The 16726-nt window shown below is 58.6% G+C and overlaps 6 protein-coding genes across 6 annotated transcripts; 1 reads left to right on the forward strand and 5 right to left on the reverse strand.

The window, feature by feature from the left end:
• Positions 1-551: 551 nt before the first annotated feature.
• On the reverse strand, positions 552-2690 carry GGTG_10568 (hypothetical protein). The gene is made up of 2 exons (XM_009228442.1): positions 1982-2690; positions 552-1930 (listed from the first exon to the last, which is right to left on the reverse strand). The coding sequence occupies exons 1-2, from the start codon at positions 2683-2685 to the stop codon at positions 943-945; spliced, it is 1692 nt and encodes a 563-aa protein (XP_009226706.1). The 5' UTR covers positions 2686-2690; the 3' UTR covers positions 552-942.
• A 269-nt stretch (positions 2691-2959) lies between these two features.
• GGTG_10569 (hypothetical protein) lies at positions 2960-4352 on the reverse strand (the record flags this gene model as incomplete). The annotated part of the gene is made up of 2 exons (XM_009228443.1): positions 2960-3585; positions 3700-4352. The coding sequence occupies 2 exons, from the start codon at positions 4350-4352 to the stop codon at positions 3153-3155; spliced, it is 1086 nt and encodes a 361-aa protein (XP_009226707.1). The 3' UTR covers positions 2960-3152.
• Positions 4353-4967: 615 nt separating this feature from the next.
• On the reverse strand, positions 4968-7135 carry GGTG_10570 (hypothetical protein; the record flags this gene model as incomplete). Its single annotated transcript, XM_009228444.1, has 5 exons — positions 4968-5617; positions 5726-6325; positions 6398-6601; positions 6697-6752; positions 6810-7135. The coding sequence occupies 5 exons, from the start codon at positions 7133-7135 to the stop codon at positions 4968-4970; spliced, it is 1836 nt and encodes a 611-aa protein (XP_009226708.1).
• A 934-nt stretch (positions 7136-8069) lies between these two features.
• Positions 8070-9185, reverse strand: GGTG_10571 (hypothetical protein; the record flags this gene model as incomplete). Its single annotated transcript, XM_009228445.1, has 5 exons — positions 8070-8102; positions 8179-8490; positions 8623-8796; positions 8863-8887; positions 9157-9185. 5 exons carry the CDS (start codon positions 9183-9185, stop codon positions 8070-8072), a joined length of 573 nt encoding a protein of 190 aa, XP_009226709.1.
• GGTG_10572 (helicase swr-1) lies at positions 9064-15873 on the forward strand. The gene has a single exon (XM_009228446.1). The coding sequence runs from the start codon at positions 9911-9913 to the stop codon at positions 15113-15115; it is 5205 nt and encodes a 1734-aa protein (XP_009226710.1). The 5' UTR covers positions 9064-9910; the 3' UTR covers positions 15116-15873.
• GGTG_10573 (hypothetical protein) lies at positions 15810-16381 on the reverse strand (the record flags this gene model as incomplete). The annotated part of the gene is made up of 2 exons (XM_009228447.1): positions 15810-16110; positions 16317-16381. 2 exons carry the CDS (start codon positions 16379-16381, stop codon positions 15810-15812), a joined length of 366 nt encoding a protein of 121 aa, XP_009226711.1.
• Between the last annotated feature and the right edge of the window lie 345 nt (positions 16382-16726).

The raw sequence follows: 16726 nt of genomic DNA on the forward strand, positions 1-16726 counted from the left end.
CCACCAGCGATGACAGGGGCACATACTGTCTTCCGTGGCCCACCTGCGGGTGAGGAACCTAGCCGTGTAGACTCGCACACTAGCCAAGACCATGACTATCGGTGGCAGTGTGCACAGTAGCAGATACCATGTGCGAGCCATCCGCTCCTGCTCGGCTGAGAAAGGGCGGCCATCGACATCCATGGCTTGCAACGTTGCCGACTGGAAAGAAAGTGCGCAAAAGTGGCTGTTATCGCATTAGTGTGAAAAAAAGAAGGAAGAAAAAACCGCTATCGAGATCAATGACCTACTGGGAAGCGGTCGGGTAGGATCAATATAAGGAAGATCAGTAGCCAAGGGGGCACTTGAGGGGAGACGCCGTCCGGCGTGAGAGATTCCATCCGAAGTCCAGCTCAACTCAAGACCGCCCGGGCCCCTCGACCTCTGATAAAATGGTCCGAGGTGCGAGGCGAGAAGCTGGTTTCCGCAACCCAATAGAGCCTAGAAGTAGTTGGTGTGAACCATCTTGCCTAGCCTTTGCCCTAAGGGCCCTAGCCGGCGAGCTTTCACCGGCCTTCTCAACACACCACTAGAACCACCCACCGGCACGAGGCTGAAGCGAGACAAGAGGCGCTTATGCCTCGCTCGGATCATCAACGGCAAGGTTCGCTGAAGCGCCCCAGTACCGCTTGATCTCGTCACTCGCAGATATCCCCAGCGGCATTGTGCCCCGCGTCTGCTATAGCCGCACGTCGTGCTCCTGGACCGTCAAAAAGTCGCGGCGCATTCGGTAGAAGCGTTCAGCGACATGGCGTCTCCCAACGACCTCGAGGCATCCGACCATTTCCACAAAGTCCCAGAAAGCAATTGGCCGTTTATCATACAGCCTCGGGAGGGTCTCGGACAGCATCGCGAGGGTCTCGGCCAGCATCGCAATCAAGTCAGGGCGCGGGAGCCTCTTAGCTAGACGAAGGCCAGGCCAACACACCTCGAGATGAACCTAAAGATGTCCCCGTAGTCGCACCCGGCGCCCTGTATCACGCGCAGCAGCCTCGCCATGTCCCTCATTGCCAGCTCTGGGTATTGTTCGATGTAGACCCCCGACTTCTCCTGGAGGAAGAGGAAATTGTCCAATCCCTCGAGAGACACCCAGCTGCCGACATGGCCTCCCGAGGCGCCAAGTTGGTCCGCGATGACCCGTATCTCGGCCTGTGTCGGAGTCACATTAAAGTGACACCAGCTTGATAGATCGTCGGCCGACACACCACCGTGGAGTGCTGAAATCCGTCGCGCAGCGTCAGCGCTACACTGAGCCATCGCAACCAGCAGAAGCTCCCCCGAGGCGTATGGACCTCCCAGAAGGTGGAATGCGGCTGTCATGATGACTGTGACTGGGTGATGGCTCCCCAGGTTCCGGGCGAGCGCCATGCCGCGGGTGTGCCTGATGAAACAAGCAGCCAGGTCGTAGAGCTTGGACTCGAGCAGTGCGTTGGGCACGCGAAAGCACAGCTCCATGAAGGACCTGCAATCAAGGCACCTGATAGACTCCTCGATATCGAGAAAGGCCTTGTTGACCAGATCCCAAGCCTCCGCCTCGTTGCCGTCCCTGAAGGCACGCTTGGCGACGATTATGCGGTATTCCAAAAGGCCGGTATCGGCCAACATATCGTCCAGCCTGATTCTTCCGCTCAGTACCCGGCCATTATCTGCGCAGAGCGTCGATAGGAATTGGGTGGTAGCCCTGGAGATGATTTCGATACTCCTGGCGTTGAGACTAACGTGTAGGAGTTGGCGTGTGATGTCGGGCATTCGGGGGTGTGTCCTGGCGGGCGAGGCGCGTCTCCTTCTGCCAGATAGTGGCTGGCCCGAAGCCATTGGCGTTCTCCGCTGTCGCAAAGATTGGTATTTGTTGAAACTCCAACGAGCAAAGGCGTTCTTGTACACCTTGTCGCTGGGGACTTGGTTAGCTTGATGGAAACAACGCTATGGAGATAAAACGTACGTCTCTCGGAAGTCGTAATCAGCCTCCATAATTCTCTTCACATCGCGGAGAGCGAGATTCTGGGTAATGTACAAGTCCTTGATGATGTTCTTGAAGGGTTCGATTGCTTGCGCTCGCGCAGTCGAGACTACAAACGACGTGCCTGACTTTGCATCCCCTGCCGAAGAGCTTGGGGCAGAGATGCCGGAGTCTACATTGGTAGCGCAATGGCTTCTTAGATGCAAATCGAACGATGAGATCGAAGTAGCGGGCTGGAGTGTCATGTTGGAATGCCAGTCTGGCGCAGCGGAGGGGCCGAAATCTGAGGCTTGATCCATCCCAATCGGCGCAAGCTCGGGAGGGAGAATATCCCAGTCGGGAAGCGGAAAGGCTGTGGTGAATGCGGCATCCGAAGTAGCACACTCGTCGTCCAATGGGAATTGGCCATCGTCTGGCTGCCCCTGTAAGCCGGCGAAGTAGCTCAGGTCTGCAGTGGGCGTGTCGGAGGAGGCATCAGACACTGCTGCTACTGGAGGGATGGTTTTGTATATGGCCATCTTCCAGGGCGTAAAGGCAGTCACTGCTGGCGACGGTCGAGAATGCGGTATGGCTCCAAACGCTTGTGCTTGATGGCGAAAGACCGACTGCGCGATAGCATTGAAGCGGAGGTGTGCATTGGCTGTCCGAGATGGCACAGCTCGGTGAGGTTTTATACGGGGAGACATGCTCGTTTCAACAGCTGTCGACCGAACCTTGCGGGTGGCGCCAGATGGCGTGGACAAGGCTGGGCGCTCCAGACAAAAGATCCCGGGGCTTGCGGTCTGCATAGTGTCGCGGAATTTGTTGCGCTTGACCTGCAGCAAAGAACGAAGTGGCAGGGTCAGCTCAGCCGCCGATTCGCCGCACTCGCAGCTGAACGACGCAAATCTGCGCTATGCATGATCCTCAGGAACTTGTTGCTTGATTGAACGGGTGTGGTTAGAAAAGGCGATCAGTAGGGGTTATACGGGGCTGTATCTAGCGTTGGAATACGTGGCAAGGCAACCAAGAAACGAAGCAATGAGGGAGCAAGTCGGAAGAAGCAAGAATTCTCAAGATTGGTTCGCCAGGCGATAGGATCATGGACGATAGGTTCATGGACATGACAGAAAATCCAGCAAGCGACTCGAAAACGTAGGTCCCCTAGCCTCGCCTAGGACGCCACCGACCCCCTCCTCCGCACCATCTCGGGCGACGGCGCCGTCGACCACCACAAGTCGGCGAGGTCCGCGTTGCCCACGTCGGCCGGGACGCCGACCCCCTTGACGCCGCGGGTGATGCGCCGGACGGGCATGGCGCCCGAGCCGACGAGCCACCAGAGCTCGTCGGCGACCACCTCGACGGCGACGCGGAAAACGTCGCGGAACCAGGCCGACTCCTCGTGCTCGTCCTCGACGCCGCGGTCGCGCGACGCCGCCACGGCGTGCACGTAGGGCGCGCCCCGCCGCCAGCGCCGCGAGTCGGCCGTCGGGGGGTCCGACGACGCGGCGGCGGACAGCACCGACTCGACGACCTCGGGGGTCGCGCAGAGGAAGATGGGATGTTTTAACCCCCCGGGAAGACTGGGGAAGAGCTCTTGGTATTTTCTGCATGGGTGGGTGTGGTGGGGTCAGTAAGTGTGTGTTGGGAGCGGATGGATCCCCAGCCGGCATGACGTCATCCCTCGAGTGTTTGTCCATCACCAGTTCAGCACGGCTCACCGTCTCAAAACGTCCATTTCAGCCCCCTGGAGCACAGGGTCCTCGACCCAACGCACCTCGAACGCAGCCCTGCCCCGCGCGACAGCTTCGCCGCTGCTCGTGCGCTTGGCCGCCCAGTCGAACGGAACCTCCACCATCTTCCCAAACGCCTCCTTGAACCGCGCCCACCGCGCCTCCTCCTCCTCCTCCTCTCCCTCACCTCCGTAGCACGCCGCCCGTATCGCCACGAACCCCCACGGCTCGCCCTCGTGCCTCTTGACCCACAGCCTGAGCCAGTTGGGCGGTATGTCGACACAGACGGCCTCTTCGGGGGCGCCCTGCACCGCCTCCGACCCCTGCGCGTGCCCCTCGAACGCGTCCGACATCAGAGCGCCATCGCTACACCGCCGCCCCGCCTCGACGTTCGGCGTCGCCATGGCCTCCTCGGCCGTAGGGAGCGACCGCGCAAAGTTGTGGCGCGCCATGGCGACGACCCCTTGCTCGCCCAGCACGTCGCGCAGCCCCGCCTGCATCTTGAGGAGCTCGCCGGGAGCCAGGCCGAGTATGTCTTCGGTCGTCGCGTTGCTATAGCGCTGGTAGTTCCAGCCGGGCGCCCAGTAGCTGCTCGAGTGGTCTCCGTAGCTCGGAGTGGTGCCGTCATCGTCCGCGGCCATTGTTGCGTCTCGCTGGTCGTGCTGCCGCTTTGAGCTCTGTAGAGTCTCTGGTAGGACTGATTGCGTCTGCATTCTTTCGAGCTGCTTCTGGCAGATGGTTGAAACAGGTACGAGATGTGTGCAGGTCTAATGTGTACTCAAGTAGCTAGGTGGTATTGCTATCTAGAAGTGTACCGACGTGATAGATATGTGTAAACAAATCAGCTACGTCAGAGACAGACAGTGATTGCTGGTGAGCGAGATAAGCTGCCTGTCAACGGGCGCCTAGAGCCAGCCTTTCACTCATATCCGTTTCGGTCAATCTTTCCCAAATTATCGACTGCCACCATCGTGTTGTGGATGCGATAAGGTGGTGAAGCTAGTGGGTATGTTGAGGCGAGCACTTGACGTCATCACATCATTACGGCCGCCCAGTGCAGTTGAGGCGGTGCTGGCGGCGTTCGTAGGGGTGCCTGCCACGTGCCTCCTATAACATTGCTTGACGCAAAGGCACCACAGGAGCTGTAACATAACAGAACTGCTTGATTACGGCAGATACGTCTGCAAGAACTAAGAAGTCGTGATAATATGCACAAGTCGACCAGTCTACAATATCGAACTCATCAATCGCGCCAACTAGTTTTCACTTCGACCATCGCCAGCGAACGCTGCGCTCCGCAGCCTGGGGCTGACCCTCCTCGGCTCGTCCTCATCGTCGATAGCCTTGGTGCTGGTTGCTGTAAAGGTACGAGACCGCTTGGTGCCCTTGTCAGAGTTCCCGATGTTCTGGGTCAGCGTCGCGACTGACGAGGTCGAGGCTGTCGCGGTTACCCCTGCCATGGGCGCCTGCTGGATCGATGACTCTGTCATGTTGGTGAGGCTCGCGCCAAACTCGCCCGCCGATGCGGCACGGGAGCCGCCCGTCGAGAACGCCGGTCTATCGCTGGACGAGTCAGATGTCACCCTGGAGAGAGCCCGAACTTGGATCTGCTGAATTTGATGTTGCGTTGGCTGCATGTGCGAAGGAGTAGCCGATGTGAATCCAAAAGCCGACTGAGAAAAGTTCCGCCGATCGACGTGGTCGAAACAGGGTGAGGCACTGGCTTCCGTCCCTGCAATACTGATGCCGCGGTTTTCCTTGCGAGATTTGATCTCCGACGCAGGCAGGGGTATCATATGCGGCTGGACAGGTAGTGGATGTGGTTGGTTGAGCAGTGAGTGCGTGAGCGTGGCTGCCAGGTCACTTGGGATAACCGAGTTTGGAATGTTGAAGGAGAAGGCTGGCGCTGTTTATGGCGAACAAGGATAACAGTGTTAGATAAGCTCAGCTCGATGGCATAAGTCGAAGAGGAAGGAGAGACAAAGATCAACCACTGCCTCGCCCTGTCACGAACCTGTTCCAACACTATTGTCGCCCACCACCCCGGCCGTGGGGGTATTGGTCGGTACCTTTAGATGCGAGCTGGCCAGGTCGTCTTCCATCATTGCCCCCTGCATCTGGAACACATCAAGGTTGACATGGCCGCTGGCGGAAGAGACGTAGTCGGGCATGCTCGCGTCTGTGCTGGAGTGCTTGCTCATTTGCCGAGCTGACATGGCCCATGCTGCGCTAGGGTCTGGGTTCCAGGAGTTCCCACCAAGGCCCGAGTATAGTCCCATGTACGCGGTCGTGTCGCTGAAAGGATCAGGGCATACCATTCCACCATTGGCCAAAGGCGCGCCTTGAGCAAGGACTGGAAATGGCTGGCCGAGCATCGGGTTGCCCAAGAGACCGGCTGGTTGCATCGCGACTGGGGCGCTTGCGGTCACTGGCAGAGATGGGGGAGCAGTCACCGTCTTCCCGCTCCTCTGAACGCTCTGTCGGCGAGGCGAGTGACCATGGGATTCCGCTCCTTCTTCGGATCGGTATGCAGGGACTGGCCGAGCGTCTACAAACGATGAACGCTTCCACATCTGGGGATTGGGCCAGGCAATGCCGTTGTTCTCGAGTATATCTGCGGGGTTGTATTACTACTAGTTAGTTGGACACTTATCAAACGTGGACCTTGAGCAGCCCTTCTACATACCCAAAGGGGCATGTTGGAACGAGAATGCCACAACGTTCTTGACTCGCTCGATCGGGTTGGTTAGAGAGTCACGGGGGAAACCCTCGCTGATGACGACCTTGATGCGGCCGATGTCGTCTCCGGGGTGCCAGTGGTTGTGGTAGAGAAGCTCTTGTCGAAAGTGTGGAAAGCGGAAGGGCTCTAGCTCGCCCGACTTGTTGAATTCTGGAACAGACGTATCCATGTCAGTCTCAGCCCCGCCATACGCCCTCCTCGGGCAGCATGTCTTGGCCGACGGGGATCGAACGGTATAGACATACCAAACGTGTTCGCTACTAGACAGGGCCATGTACCCGTACGGCCAAAGGTGGTGGAGCTGGACAGAGTCAGCCAAATCCGTCAGACAGGGGCACAACCCGGGGGCAAGACATACGCAGCGACCCGGCCATCGATGAAGATGCGAGCCTCAAACTTGGCGAGCTCCCAGTGCTTGCTGTAGTTCTTGGTGTACTGGCTGATATCAGGGGTGCGCCAGTTGTGGATCGATACGTGGAATGGGCTTCCGGCTGGCAGGCTGGGGATGAAGCACGCCATGATGGGGAGGCCGCTGTGCAAGCCGCGCTGCGAGGCCTCCATGTCAGGCACCACATGGCAGGCTACCTTGAACTCCTTCACGGGCACCTTGGCCTCCTGGCCGTCGTCAGGGGAGGCGTCCAGCTGTGTGGGGAATACAAGTATGTCCCAGTCATCGTAGCGCATGGCGGCGGCTCGGAGGTGGTTTGCTGGTTTGGTAGCTAATTGTTCGAGAAAAGATACCTCCAAAATACCCGTCCAACCACGGGACGATGGTTGGTGTTAAGAGGAGCGCAGCAAGTCTGTAGTCAACCATGGAACGCAGGTCGAATCTCTACAGACTGTTGGGAGCGAGCGCCACTCTCTCGAGTTTGTGTGGCCTCTCAAGGTATTCGCATGTGGAACTCGTGCCGTGTTGAGCTAGTTCTAGGAAGGAGCGCGATGGGAGCTCCTCACCTCGCCCAATGAGACGGCTCAGCTCGCCTCACCAAGGGAGGCATGACCCAACCGCGACAGCGAGCGAACACGGCAGGATGACCCAGGCGGCAGAAAAACGCTGAGGCGACTGGCCTGATCCTCCAACATCACGCGTACAACTGCCCAGAGATGCAGACGTCCGTTTCCCAATACACTGTTTGGTTCTCACATGCTGGTTTGCCTTGCCAATGGATAGTACCTACCACCTGCCACACGTTCGATGGTGTCGCTTGTTGAGCCGATTTTGACCCAAATAGTGACGAGAATTTCGTCAAGCGCGCCCGTTTCATCCCGGCAATTCGCTTGTCAAACAGAAGCTGCACACGGCCTGGGGAAAATTGCGTGTGCCTGATGAGGTATTTCGCCACATTCTTGTCGAGGCAAACGACCCAACGGCCGTAACCCGGAGTTTTTGTTACCAAGGAGGGGTCGAAGGGGAAAACCCAACCCCTTACGGGCTACATTCAAGTCACGTTCCCGGGAGTATGTGTCGTCATGAAGTCCAGCGAACGGGAATGCTCGTGAATATCGAAACGTGAACCTGACACGGGCGTGCCAATTGATCTATTGGAAATATTGCATTGCAATAGCTCCCAAGAAACCCTTTATGCACAGACCATTTTTGACCCTCCAAACCCCTGGTCTAGTACGGGCTCGCATCGCCTGGTGCTCTCGCCTGATAACGGGCATTACATGTCAGCATATTCGCGGCAAGACATCGTTAGTACTCCGCTAGAACAGTGTAAACATACTCTTGTGGCGCCAGGCCCTCCTAGCTCGCGCTCGAGTCCACCCTCAAATTCGCGGGGGTATGACTGCACATCGGGGTACGTGAGCTTGAGGCCTGCCAGGACGGCAAGAAAGACAGCAACAAATGCCCCAAACTGCACGGCTCCTTTGCCCGGCGTGACCCAGGTGTACTCGTGCGGCGTGAACATGCCGTGGATGTCGTAGTCCTCGTGAATGGGCTCGCCATAGTTCCTCCTCTCCTGCTTGTCCCACCAGTCGGCGTGCGGGTCGCGGAACTGACGCTTGATCGGGGGAGGGTTGACAAAGCCACCGTTCTATCCCGTGACAACCAGTTAGCACATGCCCGTTCCTGTTTCGAGGCATCTGGCCCCTCCATTCGCCTTGGTGCGCTCGCAGTTGCGCGGGGGGCCGTTCAGAGCGGCGCGGGGCGGCGCGAGGCTACCGACCATGTCCGGATCCTCGGAGGCTGGCAGCGAAATAGGGCCGGGGTACTTCTGTTCGATAACGGCCTGGCCATTGATCGACTCGGGGAGGAAGGTTCGGCGCTGGATGGTGGGCATTCGAACAGCCGTTCGAGTGAGGTTTCCGGGCACTGCCCGTACGATGCGGCGCGACAGCATCTGCGACGGGGAAATTCTGGGTCAGCATGAGCCAATTGAGCGAGCAGCGGCGAAACGCAGACGTACCTTGGCGTGGAGCGCAGCAACGGAGCTGTCGTGATTGACTGTCGAACGTCTTTGGCAGTGAGGGCGCGATTGAGCCGAGAGGGCTGTGGTGATGCGAGATGCCGATAGATTACCTAAGCGGTGGTCTGTGCCTCAGGCCCCATTTGGGCGCGCTGATGTGCGGTCCTCCTGGCCCGACTCGCGGAATTTTTGCAGGTTGCAAAGTTTTGCAGGCAGCATCGATCCCAAGACGAAATCGCGCCGTAGCCCGCTCCCCACGGCGCTGACGATGTCCAAACTTTGCATGAGAGTTACCTGAGCTTGGAGCATTCTGTAGACACCATTTTGGCCCATCCAAATGCGAGTTCGCTCGAGTTGCCCGTCCCATTCCCCCGCCGCCGCCCTGAGAAAACTATGACGGGGACCGCGTCTCCCGTCCCACATCGCCCAAACTCGGATGCGGTCGATAGCGCCAACGGCCAGAACGGCCAGAACGGCCATCCCAACGACGCCCGCCCATCCACCCCCGACAGCGAGATCGTCGACACCCTGAAGATCCTCGATCCGCTAGAACCAGAGCCTGAACCGGCCAGCGCCCCCTCGCCCTCTGCCAGCTCTCTGTCCGATCCGCTTTCCGAACCTCCCTCCGACGATGAGCTGCTTCCACCCTCGCCTTCCTATGGCCACATTGACCCTACAATCGAGACCCCCGACGCCGAGTCTGCGCCCTCTGGAAAAGACGACGATGCGCAACTTGACGGACAGGACGACGACGGTGATGACGATGGAGAACGCCCAGCGAAACGCCGCCGGGTCCGCGACCACACGCCACCACCCAAGACGCGAAAACCCAAGTTAGAGTCTCCGCCATGGAAGAGGATCGAAGCAGAGGGACCCACTACTTTTGTGGAAGAAGGCAGGAGAAGATCAGGCCGCATCAACTCGATCCCCCCAGAGCTTCAGGTAAAGAAGGCCGCCAAGCCCAGGAAGTCTCGTCTTGGCCCTCAAACAAGCCCGCCGTCCAAGAAGAAGTTTGCGTCAACCTCCGGTCACGCGCCGGGAGCTGCAGATGGCCATCCCTCCAGATCGTCCCGGCATTCTGGCCCATCCGGCAAAGCAACGGCTCCGCCAAAGCCTTCCCCCGCCGCGAAGGCGTCTGCTAAGAAGCCGGCGCCCCACGATACGAGGACATCCCAACGCACCCGAAGGCGATCCCCCTCCCCTCCCCCCAAAGACCCCAAAGACACCCCTCCGCGCATCTGCACGAACTCGTCGATCATCCCGACACACCCGAGACAGCCTTGACAATGGCCCGCTCGATAAGACTCCGGGCTCGGATACCAGGCAGTCCGAGGGCTCCCGTACGGCTCCTAGGATAAAGCTGCATGTGATACCCGCTACAATGCCTTTTGTTCACCCAGCGCAAGCAAAGGCCAGACCTAAGCTTGGTCCCACATTTGAGGAGTACTTCGAAACGGCACACAGCATCCCTGTGGAGGAAGGTGGCCAGCTCTGCACCGACGATGCGCCCCGGATCACAGACGAGGCGGCCGCTGAGGAGGCGGTTTTACTCGACAGGATCGAGAAGGAGGCAGAAGACGGTGGTCTCCTCTCCGAGGCCCGTTGCTCCATCTACGCGCCCGAAGGCGCCGACGAACCCCCGCGCCAGTGGGCGCATGCGGATCACATGGTCAAAGCAGTGGCCAACTTCAGAAGACTCATGTTGATGGAGCAGCAACGGCACCGGTCAACGGCGAGGAAATTAGCAGAGGCGTGCCGGGACGAATGGCTGCGGAAGCAGCCCAAGACTGCCGAGGAGCTGGAGCGGGAGGCTCAGGAACTGTGGAAAGGAACCTACTTCTCGGTAGTCCGGGCCCTTTTCGGCACCTGGGAGAACGTCAAGGTCGAGATCAACCGTCGAAGACTAGAAGAGTGGGAGGCTGAAGAGCAACGTCGGGTCAAGGCTGCCCTGCAGGAGGCTGTGCAGATCTCAGAGCAGAAGCTGCAGGCGAGGCGCGCGCACGCTGATTCTGATGGCATGACGGACGACGACAGCGGCATCGAGAGGTCCTCGGACGAGGAGGATCTTGATGAAGACGACGACATGATGTCTGGCCTGGAAAACACGATGGCTGACTCTGGAGCTGCAAGTGAGGTGGATGACGAGGACAACATGTCGTCCTCTGACGACGACGAAGATGCGAAATCCGCCGTCTCTGATGAAGGCCTCACGCAAGACCAGCTGCGCGAGAAGTATGCTCACTTACCAGCTCTGGAGATACCCGAAGGTGATGGAGACACTCCCAAGACGCCTGTGGGAGGATCAAGAGCTGGCGAGACGACGGGAATGGATGACGACACGAGCGACGAGTCCGTGGACATGGACGATGACCTCGGGTCTTCCGACATGAACAGCGACAGCGAAGACGACGAGGCCTCGGGCGATGATGCCGAAGACCAAGACGACGACGGCGATGATGATGGCGATGACGATAACGATGCGCCATCCAATCTCCTGGGTCTTTTCTTTGGCAAGTCTGAACTGAAGAAGCTGAGCAAGCAAGCGCAGACTCCCGAAGACGAGACGCCAGCACAAGCCGAAGCGACCGCGGTCCCTGAGGACCAAGCCCTCGCCAGTCCCGACACCAAGGTGAATGGGATCAACGGGGTGCAGCCCGCCGACAGTGTTCACGGCCCCGACTCCATGGCTGCGGCCAACACATTGATTTCGGTTCCCAACAGCAAAGCTCTTACCAATGGTGGCCTTGGCCGACCCTCGACTCCCGCCATGGGCGACAGTGCCAAGCTTCCAACTACCGCCCACCCATCAACCCACGAACTCTCTATACATCCCATCCCGGCGCACTCGCCCCTCGATGAGGACATGATGCTTGACTCCGACAAGGATACTGTTGACTTGGTTATCCCTCCACAATTCTCGCCCCTAACCGAGTGCCAGGATGAGCCTCCTGAGCTGTCTCCTGAGGGTTCTATCGTTGCTGAGGGTACCATCGACCCTCCAGTCGTCGGGAACCTCCAGCCATCGGATGTAATGATGAGTGACGCCTTATCTACGATGAGCGCTGGTCCTATGAAGGCGGAAGGCGCCGTCATCCCTGCTGCGGCAGAGGGAATTCCGTCGGGAGTCACACCTCCACACACATCCCAGGTACTGGGCTCTCAAGACGTTTCAACCATCAACGGGACACCAGGGCATCCATCACAGACAACTACCGCCCAAGCTGGTGATACCATGAATATCCCGCTAGCAGTAGATACCACTTTGATGGACGTCCCTCCCGACACTGGTGCAGGACCAGCGAACGGCCTACCAGACGTGGAAATCACGGCACCCGATTCGAGCGCCAAAGCCGCCAGCCCCGAGACGGATATCAACACGAACAATGCCGTCAGTCGGGATCCTAGTCAGTCGCCCCGTACGACTGACACAAAGCCTTCAGAGATCGATACCGTCACCTCGCCCGTGGAGCCTTCAGGGGCGCAGAAGGAACTCGGTCGCTCGACGTCGCCGCTTCCCAGTGGCGCCAACGCACCTAAAACCGAGATCCCCTTCCTCCTGCGCGGGACTCTTCGAGAATACCAGCACTACGGACTGGATTGGCTGGCTGGTTTGTACGTCAACAACACCAACGGCATCCTGGCGGACGAGATGGGCCTGGGCAAAACCATCCAAACCATTTCCCTGTTGGCCCATCTCGCGTGTCAGCACGAAGTCTGGGGTCCTCATTTGGTTATTGTTCCGACCAGCGTCATGCTCAACTGGGAGATGGAGTTCAAGAAGTGGTGCCCTGGATTCAAGATCTTGACATACTATGGCAACCAAGAGGAACGCAAGCGGAAGAGACAAGGTTGGACTAACGATGACATCTGGAACGTATGCATCACGTCGTACCAGATGGTTCTCCAAGATCAGCAGGTGTTCAGGAGGCGGAGGTGGCACTACATGATCCTAGACGAAGCTCACAACATCAAGAACTTCAAGTCGCAACGATGGCAGACGCTTCTTGGGTTCAACACTCAGGCTCGACTCTTGCTGACTGGAACGCCGCTCCAAAACAACCTTACCGAGCTTTGGTCTTTGCTCTTCTTCCTCATGCCGTCGGAGAACGGCGTGGGCGGGTTTGCGGATCTAAATGAGTTCCACGACTGGTTCGGCAGACCAGAATCGCAGATTCTGGAGAGCGGGAGAGAGCAGATGGACGATGAAGCCCGGGCTATTATCTCAAAGCTGCACAAGGTCCTTCGACCATATCTGCTCCGCCGTCTAAAGGCCGATGTTGAAAAACAAATGCCAGCAAAGTACGAACATGTTGAGCTCTGTCGACTGTCAAAGCGCCAACGCGAGCTGTACGATGGGTTTCTGAGCCGAAGCGATACAAGGGAAACTCTGGCGTCGGGGAACTACCTCTCGATCATCAACTGTCTCATGCAACTCCGCAAGGTGTGCAACCACCCGGACCTCTTTGTCGACCGCCCTATCATGACGTCCTTCCGAATGCAGTCGTCTGTGCCGGCACGCTTCGAGTCCACGGAGAGGCTCGTGCGCGACAAGATGTTCGCCCAGCACCCGCTCGGCTCGGTCAGCCTGGAGTTCATGAACCTGGTTCCTACCCGACATGAGCGTTTCTCTGACGGCTTTGCCGCCAGCGTTGCCGAATACAACTCCCACCGTATCCTCTGCGATCTCAAAGAAACACAGAAGAAACGAGCACAGAACGCGTTCATGCCTTTGGATCCTAGCACGGTGGAGTCCAGCATCATCTACCTGGAGAGCGCCTCGCGATGGGGCCGCTTTGAGGAGTTGCAACACTGCGTCTACCTGAACGCTCTTCGCCGCCAGCAGCGACCGATATATGGCACGCGCCTTGTCGAGCTTCTGACGATTGGGGTACATGAGCGGCCTTTCAAGCCAAGGCCCAAAGTCCCCAAGAAGGTCATGGAGTGGTTCGAGAACGACTCGTTCCTCCTTCACAACGCGGTCCAAACGCTGGATCGCCGGGCGGACGCAATGGAGATGACGATTACAAAATTCGCTTGCGTCACCCCCGCCGTCGTGACACGGGATCTGACGCCGTTCCTGCTCGGCCGGAAGGGCGTCGAGGCCTTTGAGGACGCCGACCTGACGCTCTCAGCCCCGGTCAAGACGCTGCCATTCATGCCCCGTGAGCGCCCGCACGACCCCTGGCACGAGGCGCGCATGCGTCTCTCGATCCAATTCCCCGACAAGCGACTACTCCAATACGACTGCGGGAAGCTCCAGGCCCTAGACCGGTTGCTGCGGAAGCTGCAGTCTGGTGGGCATCGAGCCCTGATCTTCACCCAGATGACCAAAGTGTTGGACATCCTCGAGCAATTCCTCAACATTCACGGCCACAAATATCTGCGCCTCGACGGAGCAACCAAGGTGGAGCAGAGACAGATCCTGACGGACCGCTTCAACCACGACAACCGGATCTTGTGCTTCATCCTCTCTACTCGGTCCGGCGGGCTCGGCATCAACCTTACGGGCGCCGATACTGTCATCTTCTATGACCAGGACTGGAACCCTGCCATGGACAAGCAGTGCCAGGATAGATGCCACCGTATCGGGCAGACGCGCGACGTACACATCTACCGGCTCGTCAGTGAGCACACAATCGAGGCCAACATTCTGCGAAAGGCGTCGCAGAAGCAGATGCTTGACGACGTCGTTATCCAAGAGGGAGAGTTCACGACCGACTACTTCAACAAGATCTCGATACGCGACGTCATGAACGACGGCGATGGTGGCAACCCCATTTTAGCGCAGGGCGACGAGGCGGCCAATGCAGCCATGGACCGAGTGCTAGGTGGGGTGGAGAGCACTGACACGCGCACGGCTGGCCGAGTCCTCGAGCGGGCCGAGGACCGCGAGGACGTGGACGCGGCGCGGGCGGCCGAGAAGGAGATCCAGCAGGACGACGCCGACTTCAGCGAGAAGCCGCAGGTCCCGGCCTCTGGCGCGCCGAGCACGAGCGCGGGGACGCCCAGGGATGGCACGCCGGCGGCGGGCAACATCTTCTCGGACCCAGCGGGCGACGTGAACGCCGCGCCCGAGGCGGCCGCACCCACAGAAGCGGTCGGGGTGGAACAAAACGCTTGGGGAGAGCGGATGCGGACTGTCGACGACCACATGCTCGGCTTTATGGCGGCGCAGCTCGAGGGGACCCCGCTGGATCTGCCCAAGGACAAAAAGAAGAGCAAGAAGAAGGGCAAGGACACTCGGAAGAGGTAGCACTGGTGTCGGATTTGACTGCATCTTATTTGGCCACACTCTTGAAGGACGAAGAATGACGACAGCAACTGTAATATTTGACCACGAGCGAGCAGGACTGACCGGCTCGCCACAACACGACGGCCGTGTTGTATTTTTACCCCCTCCACTTCTCATGCCTTGGATGCCTCCCGAGCGTGTTCCTCTTCCAACGTTTTATCATTGTCGGTTGTATTCTCTTTTTTGGGGTTTGTGCTTGTGGTTGTTCAAAAAGCCGCGTGGGACCATTGGGGAGAAGCAAAAAGAAAAAGGCGCCATTGACATTGGGAGTCGATAGATTGGGCATGGCTGTGGTGCATGGACAGGTATCATATAGAAGCTCGATTATGATCGAGTCACCCGGCGGGTCTGTCAAATGTTCAACCCTCTCTCGCAGATGTGCGTCCCTTGTGTCTGGACTCTGAACTGTTTGGCTTTGCTATCGTGGAGATTCTATCACGGGGAAAGAAGCAATTGGAAAACAATGGGGAAAGGTCACCTCGGACAAGTGCTTTGGCGTCTATTAAAGGAGCTAAAATGATGGAACACTATATCCCTCCTTTCCATATCAGCGACGGGAAAAGGGCGGATAGTTCGGTGTGTCACGACGGCTCCTCGGGATAGCCGACCTTGGCACACCCCTTCCTGCGCCGAAAGCCCTAGCAGCCCCAATGCCTCAAAAATTGTGGACGTGTGGCGACCCCGATGCGCGCCGGCCCAGATGCCACCGCCACCACCGCCAGCTCGGCCAGATGTACGGGCTCGCCGGGACTCTGGGAGCAGTGCGGCCGAGGAAGATGTTGGGCGAGGGGTGGGTGCCCTTGTAGCAAGCAGCCCCCTCTTCCGAAGTTACGGGTGGTGGACGTGGGGCGACCTCGGCGTGTTGGGCCAAATCATGGCGCCGCCGCAGGAGTGCGGAAATGTAAAGTGTTTGATCGAGAAGGGCTTCATGGGGGCTTGCTTCCCTTCCGCCGTGGCTACGAGGTGGCGCAAGGCCTATTTCCGCACTCTTTGTCGTTTTCAGGTGTGTCTTTGGCTGCTGGCGTGTTGGACGGAGCAAGCCAAAAATGTTCCTCGGACAGCCACCCAGTCGTGGAGCGGAGTGCATGATATCAAATACCACCTAGTCAGTAAACAGTGTCCATGGTCGCCCCCTGGGGCTGGAATGGCCAGCAAGACGAACCTGAGGGAGCGGCCCGGCGGGAATCTAACCAAACCAAGCGCTGCTCGGTCCGAGTCCACGGACATTAGGAAGGGGCTGAGGCTGGACGGCGTCCCCGGATCGCATCAAGTGCTGGGCCTAGCAAGGGACCAGCGCGGGTGTTGGCCAGCTTTTGGGGGGCGCCCTTGGGCGCAAGGACGGGCGCCATGGATTCAAAGCCCCATCCCAATCCCTTGGATGTTGGCGATATATTACCGGAGGGTGGGCCCGGCTTTTTCGAAGCTGGGTGGGCGACTGATCACCATCCCTGGGGTTTCGTTTGGGCCGCAACACTCCTTTCGCGGCCACGGCGCCTTCGATTCACTCATTTGCAGCGTTCTATTTGCTAGTACTATCCGATTCCCTTTCATTTCTTCCTTCGATACCCCGTC

The sequence above is a fragment of the Gaeumannomyces tritici genome (assembly GCF_000145635.1).
Source record: "Gaeumannomyces tritici R3-111a-1 unplaced genomic scaffold supercont2.6, whole genome shotgun sequence".
NCBI lineage: Eukaryota > Fungi > Ascomycota > Sordariomycetes > Magnaporthales > Magnaporthaceae > Gaeumannomyces > Gaeumannomyces tritici.

What these genes read in the sequence shown, in the direction of transcription:
- GGTG_10568 (XM_009228442.1), bottom strand. Translation starts at nt 2,685, where the DNA reads ATGTCTCCCCGTATAAAACCTCACCGAGCTGTGCCATCTCGGACAGCC. An exon ending in GATTACGACTTCCGAGAGAC is followed by an intron (nt 1,931 to 1,981) that starts GTACGTTTTATC and finishes CCAAGTCCCCAG; the next exon opens with CGACAAGGTGTACAAGAACG.
- GGTG_10572 (XM_009228446.1), top strand. Translation starts at nt 9,911, where the DNA reads ATGGCCATCCCTCCAGATCGTCCCGGCATTCTGGCCCATCCGGCAAAG.